General features: G+C 40.2%; 2 protein-coding genes across 2 annotated transcripts; both read left to right on the top strand.

The window, feature by feature from the left end:
• The first annotated feature begins 3,966 nt into the window (after nucleotides 1-3,966).
• On the top strand, nucleotides 3,967-6,159 carry LOC145988086 (uncharacterized). The gene has a single exon (XM_083122920.1). It carries the CDS (start codon nucleotides 3,967-3,969, stop codon nucleotides 6,157-6,159), a length of 2,193 nt encoding a protein of 730 aa, XP_082979046.1.
• A 136-nt stretch (nucleotides 6,160-6,295) lies between these two features.
• Nucleotides 6,296-7,315, top strand: LOC145988085 (uncharacterized). The gene has a single exon (XM_083122919.1). It carries the CDS (start codon nucleotides 6,296-6,298, stop codon nucleotides 7,313-7,315), a length of 1,020 nt encoding a protein of 339 aa, XP_082979045.1.
• Nucleotides 7,316-7,575: the final 260 nt, after the last annotated feature.

Genomic DNA, 7,575 nt, shown 5'->3' with positions numbered 1-7,575 from the left:
TATGTAATTTAACCAACATTTTCAAGGCTGATTTGGAAAAGAAATTTGCATTTCATTGTCTCTGGATTCTGAGTTTGAAGTGGAAAATGTTAGCTGGGGGATGTTTGATAGAGCCTTGGAGTTAGTTGGGGGGGGGGGGATGCTCATGTAGTTTAACATGGTGACAATGAGACAACTAGGGCGGAGGGGTGCTTGCGAAAATGTTGCTATCCGCACCCCCATCTCCTTCCTTTGACCACTGGCAGAATAGCCAAAAGAAAAACTAAAATACTGGATTTTTATGCTTGCCATATGGAGGGGAAAAGTTTCACCAAGTTTTCTTGCTATATATGCCTTTAGCAAGCTGTCTGGTGGGAGGAACAATGGCTGATGGGAGAAATGGCAGATATCTATATCTTGCTGATGCCAATGTTCTCACTGTAAATCAAGGATTATGTGATGGTAGATTACACTTTAAAACTAGCACAATCCCGGCAAATATCTAATTCGTGGTTAGGTTTCTGTAACTGCAGTGTAAATATGTTAATCTGAATCAGTGTATTGCTTTTCATGACTTTTGTGAGTAAAAAAATGCAAATTATCCGTTTCCATTACATCATTATAACTTACTTGTTTTGTTTGTTGTTTCTGAGTTTGACCCGCACACGCCACTTCTGCCATATTAGACACCTCTTGCTCTAGCATTTGGCCAGTGTTGGTGAACAGTTCCTAAAAGAAGAAATTTTTGAATTAAATCAGTAGTAATTTATTTCTATTTAAATTGGATTCCTCATGTGGATGAGTAGTCGAATAAATTACTTATGAATTAACATGTGAAATGCTGGGTAGTGAATAGAATACAAATTGCAGAAACAATAACGCAACCTTGGACATTGGGTATATTCTACCCCAGCCCGAACACAACCATTACACGCAACAGTCAACAGTCAGTAATGAACTGACAGGATTATTTTGATGGGTGACTTATAGTGGAATTAATGTAGACTATAAAAATGGTAGTGGTGGAACCTACCCCACATCCAAGGTTGGAGTTAATGTTTCATTTCCCCCATAACATTGCAATTGAACATTCACCCCCCCCCCTCCCCAACTGTGGGACCATTATTACCATTACAGCAAATTACTCCCACCCCCACAATTTTATAATGGAAAATTATTCAACCTTGTAGCATTTTAAAATAGTAGGATTAAATTGTCTGGAATGGCACAGCAGCATTTATCAATCGAAGCACCATTTTGACGGACTTTCAATTCATCCAGCACTAAAATTGTTGCTTGAGAATAAGAACTATATTAGGTGTATTTTTTTAATTATTTTTTTATAAGAGGCATGTTCCTGGCTATGATGTTTATATAACTACTTATTAACCATTTAGTACCACTAAGGTCCACCTAACTAGCAGACTCACATTTTCATTTGGTTGACAACCCCCAACCCCTCTCATACAAAAATTCCTGGGTGCACCTATGCTTGCACATATGTTTAAAACAAATAAAACTGATTGAACTTTTTGATATTCTCCTCTCCTCGATTGCTGACCTTCCTTGGAACAATTTGGTTTGATTTTAACCACATGCCTATGTATGCAGGGCATCTCAAGCCTCACCAGAAAATAAGTCATACCTCCATCCTCAAAAGACTGGAGATCGAGGAAAAAAAATTGAGTAGAGAACATACTTTTTTTAAACAGTTGTAGTTTGGCTCTCAAAATGTGTATCACAAAATTTAAAAACAGATACTGCCAGATACAATGAAAGGAAAACATGCATTCTCTGCTTACAAGTGATAAGCCTAACTGAGTAACTTAACGACTGGTGCAAGTAAAGAATAAATAAAATTAGAAATTAAGTTTTGACAAAGAAAAAATACCCAAGTGGTGATTAATGGTGAAAATATTGGAAAAGCTGACAAATTTTTAGAGTGGTGCTTACTTAACCCGTGCACATAACTGCCTAACCTGATAAGCAGCATGGAAACTAATAATACAACACAATCTCTTATGAATTAGTGTGTGTCTCGTAACAAACATTCCTCATATTACAATGAATAATGAGACCAGATTAAATAATAATAATAATAAAAGCATTAGCTTCATCACCTGGCACAGTTGGTCACTGTAATAGGAACGACTGAAGATGACCGGACCCTTCTCCGATTTTCTTCATATTTGGCATACTCACTAATTGAGGCCTCGTAATCACGAATCTGAAGTTAAAAGTTGTCGGAAACGTCTAGAAATTGCAAAATAAGCTAAAATAAGGCGTTTGTTTTCGGAATGGAAACAGTCTATTTTCGCGATTTTTTTTGTTTCACAAGCAAATATATATATATATATATTCCTGATACTACTACGACATGAAATTTTAACTATGTTTGCCTAACCTAACCACACGTCAATGGTTCGTGGGGCTAGCGTCAATGGTTCGCAATTATTTTGCAATTTCTAGATCCTGATACTACCACGACACGAAATTTTTGCTATGTTTGCCTAACCTAACCGGAACTAACCTAACCACACGTCGATGGTTCTTTGGTCTAGCGTCAATGAAACGCAATTATTTTGCAATTTCTAGACGTTTCAGACAAATTTTAACTTCAGATTCGTCATTAGCAGGCCTCAATTTGTAAGTATGCCAAATATGAAGAAAATCGGAGAGGGGTCCGGTCATCTTCAGTCATACCCTGTAATAATATACATGTAACCAGTCACAGCACTGTGACACTACTGCAAGTCATGGTATGCTGTATTTTTCAGAGGGCTATGGTAGCCAGTACCATGTCTGTTTTGTCTATAATTGTATACTTAAATGTAAACAGAATTTTGATTAAGAGTGTCATGTACATTTTGTGTTATCAACGGCTAATTTTATTATTGCCACCAAAGGAGAGCTGAAGTAACAAGAATAGAGATTCAAAAATAATTTACAATTTTTTCTTCGTGCATGTTGTAGATCCCATCCATATTTAAAACAAAGTCTGATTGCATAAGTTTGCAAGAATGTGACAATTATTTTTTTGCAAGCAATGTAATCAAAAATAGAGTTGGGAAAAACAGCTTGGAGACATGTGCGAACATGTAACAAAAAGTATTTTTGGGCCTTTTATACAGTATGTATAAACCTGACCTGCCTAACCTACTGACGTATGCATCCAATAGCAGAAATAACCTAAACTTGACTTACCTATACTATTCACATATTTATTTCTGCTATAGATAGGATGCACACATGAGTAGGTTAGGCAGCTCAGGTTTATGCATACAAAAAGGCAAAAAAAGTTTTTGTTACATGTCAGCACATATCTCGAAGCAGGCATAGCTGTTGCTATCTACTCATCTAGCCACAGTGTGTAAAATTCAAAAAACTGCATGACAATGGTGCTGCCCTCAATTTACACATTGTAACAATATCGCAGAATGAATTAGTTGAAACGTGAATATTTTTAGATAGAGGCTGGGAAAGTAACAACTTATATGGTACAAGGTGTTCAGACGAATTGTCATTCTTATTAAGCTTGATGCCATGCAGTGTGCGCATGCGCAGTGTGAGTCCGAGTAGAGTCGTGAGGCGACGTACGTGTGTTGTACGCCTCGTCATATTCGTGTACATTTGTGTGGAAACCTTCATTATATTTCGTGTTATTTACGTGCTTGATGTTATTAAAGTATAAGTTAATCTACATATATGTTTCATTTGCACCAGAGTAAACTGACATACGCGAAACCACACACCCAGGAACTAGGAAACTATTTCATGGTCCTCCGGGCCGGATAAATGGTTGATTCGATTCGTTACGGCCCGGTCATCCATTGTGTTCCCGCTGAGAAAGTGCGCCTTATTAACGGCTTTGTGTTTGAGCTTCGAGAGACAGTGGTTTTGTGCTTAACGGCAATTCTGTGCATCGTATCCTTGCCGGGTGTGACTGTGATCTTCGTGTATGTACTTTACGTGTTTTGAGACTTAAATATGGAGCAAATACTTTCAAACAAACGTCTTCTCAAACGTGACGTCACACGTTTGGAGAAGAAATTGGCGGCAGATGATCTCACCGAAGGTAATGTTTTAGTGTACATAGACAAAGCATTACAACTGACAGAAGACACTCAAAAACTGATCCATGAAATCTCTGAAAAGTGCACCGACGAACAGTTTGAGCAATATGATGAGGAAATTGGTTCAGTGCAAGACAGGCTCGACGAAGCATTGGCCAAGTTATACATCGCGAAAAAACAGCAAACTACCGTGACCGTGACCGAGACAAAGACAGTGAGTGATGTGCGTCTACCAAGATTGGATTTGCCTACTTTTACAGGAAATCTGCAGCAGTGGCTTTCTTTTAGAGACTTGTTCGTGGCGTCCGTACACAACAACGCGTCACTTTCGCCCGCGCAAAAACTGCAGTATTTGAAATCGAGCGTCCGTGGTGAACCCGCGTTATTGTTACAGTCTATAGCGATAACCGATTCGAATTACAAAGAAGCATGGGACATTCTGACTAACAGATATGAACAGAAACACGCGCTAGTGAACGACACAATTAAGCGGCTTGTGTCCCAACCCTCATTACAAACTGAGTCTGCTGTCGGCTTACGCAAGCTGGTTGATGTGACAACAGAATGTGTTCGAGTTTTACGTGTGTTGGACATTCCAGTGCAGCATTGGGACGCTATCCTAGTGTTTCATACCGTGGAGAAATTGGACAGTACTTCGAGGCAACAATGGGAGCTGAGCGTGTCGTCAGAGCAACTTCCTACTTTCGAACAGCTGAGCGGCTTCCTGGACAACAGAGCGAGAGCGCTCGCAGCATCTGCATCTTCCAAGGACCCGAAACCAGGATCCCAAAGGAAACCCCCCACCCCCCACAGTGAACCCAGTGCTAGAAGAAGTGCTAATTCATTTCACGTGTCGTCCTCTTGCCCTATGTGTCGAGAATCGCATTTTTTGAGTAAATGTGAAGAATATATGAGCCTATCTGTGCCAGAGAGGGAAGTGTTTGTGAAATCGAAAGGCTTGTGTTTCAACTGCCTTGATAATTCCCATTTTGTGGATAGGTGTAAATCAGGCTCGTGTAGGTCTTGTGGTAAGTCTCACCACACGTCTATCCATCGTGAAACTTCGCAAAGAGCTAAGGTAAGTGGAAACTTGGCAACGCCGCAAGTGGTGTCGCACATAACAGCTGATACGCAGTGTGACGCAACGCGTGTCTTGTTACCGACTGCTGTTGTGAGAGTAAAGGATAAACAAAATCAGCTTCACTCCCTGCGAGCACTTTTGGATAGTGCTAGTGAAAAGTCATTTTTGAGCGAGAACGCAGCCCAATTATTAGGCTTGAAACGTAAAAAAGTGTTCGTGTCGGTTACTGGAATTTCGGGTGTAAATGCCGGCAATTCACACTCTACTGTTGATTTGAACATACTCTCTAAAAACGGGGACAGATCCTATCATTGCTCGCCCTTAATTGTGAAGAAAATATCCAACACAGTGCCACAAGCGTGTGTACCAAACACTCTGAGTTTTAAACATTTACGAAACCTTGAACTTGCCGATCCTTCATATCACAAACCTGACACTATTCAGTTGCTTATCGGGGCTGATCTTTTCCCATTGTTACTAATGAGTGGAAGAAGAGAGGGGAGAATGAATGAACCAGTGGCTATTCAAACCCGCTTGGGATGGGTTGTTTGTGGCAAAACTCCTCAACAAAGACCTCAACAATCTCTGTCTTCTTATCACATTGTTGTCCAAGAAAATTATCTGAACGAAACACTGAATAAGTTTTTTGAATCGGAGGAGATTCCTAACTTACGAGTGCCGAGTCAAGAAGAGCAATTGTGCGAGGAACATTTCGTACGAACACATTATCGCGAGGATGATGGTCGGTACGTCGTACGCTTACCATTTAAGGTCAACCGCGACGAGTTAGGTTATTCAAAGGATAAGGCGATGAAATGTTTGCTTAGTCAAGAGCGTAGGCTTCGAGTTGATAGCCAGAGACTAGAACAATACCAGTCATTCATGCAAGAGTACATTGCGTTGAATCATATGACACCAGTGGCGGACTGTGAACCACCCAGCACCCCCGCTGATTCTTATTTCATTCCGCATCATTCTATAACAAAAGGAGACAAGCACAAGTACGAAACTGAGAGTAGTTTTTAATGGATCGAGTAAAACTAGCACAGGCGTGTCCTTGAATGACGTGTTAATGAATGGAGGTAAACAACAGCCAGAGTTACTATCCATTTTGTTACGTTTTCGTGGCCATCTTATTGCATTGACGAGTGATGTTCGTATGATGTATCGCCAGATAAAGGTGGATCTTCAGGACAGAGACTACCAATTAATTTTGTGGAGAGAATCCCCCAATCAACCTGTGATTGTTTATCGTTTAAATACGCTCACGTATGGCACGGCACCAGCTGATTTTCTTGCTACGAGAGTGTTACGTCAGTTAGCAGACGATGAAGGTGAAAATTACCCGATTGCGGCAGAAGTCTTAAAGAAACAGTTTTATATGGACGATTTGTGCAGTGGAGCTGACAGTGTTCCAGAAGCAATAGAGATGCAGCAACAATTGACACAATTGTTGAGAAAGGGTGGATTTGAGTTGCATAAGTGGACGTCAAATCATGCGGACGTGTTGAACAGTATTCCTGAGCATTTGCGAGAGAAACCTACAATATCTTCCGTCCATAAAAGCGAATTCATAAGACCTCTTGGCCTTGTGTGGCACCCGGATACTGATCATTTGAGTTTCATCATTAACCCACCTAGTGAACACCCTGTATTAACCAAAAGGTTGTTGTTGTCTGAGGTAGCTCGCATATTTGATCCACTCGGATTACTAGCCCCAGTCACTATGTTAGCTAAAATATTAATTCAATCACTGTGGAAGGAACAGTTAAATTGGGATGAACCTATTCCTAGTGACATAAGAGAAATATGGGAAAGACATTGTGCTGAATTACATGTGTTACAGAGCATACAGTTGCCACGATGCTTAAAATGTAGAGAACCAACTTTGTGTCAACTGATTGGTTTTTGTGATGCCAGTGAGAAAGGTACATGTGCTATTGTGTATCTACGAACAGTATATGATGACAACGCTGTTACAGTCAGATTGTTAGTTTCGAAAACAAAGCTTGCTCCCATAAAACTTGTAACATTGCCACGTTTAGAGTTATGTGCTGCTGTGTTGTTAGCCAAATTGATTAGTGTTGTGCAGTCATCATTGTCATTGCATATAGACGATATTTTCCTTTGGTCTGATTCCCAGATCACCCTATGTTGGATTAAATCAGATCCATCCAGATGAAGTACATTTGTTTCGAACCGAGTTTCACTCATTCATGAACTGACGAATCCTCAACAGTGGTTTCATGTGCGTTCGAAAGAAAACCCTGCGGACATTGGTTCTCGTGGTGCTTTTCCTACACAGTTGTGTGAAGCTCATTTATGGTGGAATGGTCCATCATTTCTTTATTTGCCCGAGTTGCCTATGCATGAATCATCTACAGTGGAAAGTGAAGAAATAAAAAGGGAGGAAAGAAAAACAAGGATTCGGGTGCTGTTGAC

This window comes from Lepisma saccharinum, chromosome 5, assembly GCF_977018435.1.
Source record: "Lepisma saccharinum chromosome 5, izLepSacc3.1, whole genome shotgun sequence".
Lineage (NCBI taxonomy): Eukaryota > Metazoa > Arthropoda > Insecta > Zygentoma > Lepismatidae > Lepisma > Lepisma saccharinum.
Note: the sequence above shows the minus strand (reverse complement) of the source record. Positions and strands in the feature narration are given on the sequence as shown.

Coding starts and splice junctions, on each gene's coding strand:
- LOC145988086 (XM_083122920.1), top strand. CDS start 3,967: ATGGAGCAAATACTTTCAAACAAACGTCTTCTCAAACGTGACGTCACA.
- LOC145988085 (XM_083122919.1), top strand. CDS start 6,296: ATGTATCGCCAGATAAAGGTGGATCTTCAGGACAGAGACTACCAATTA.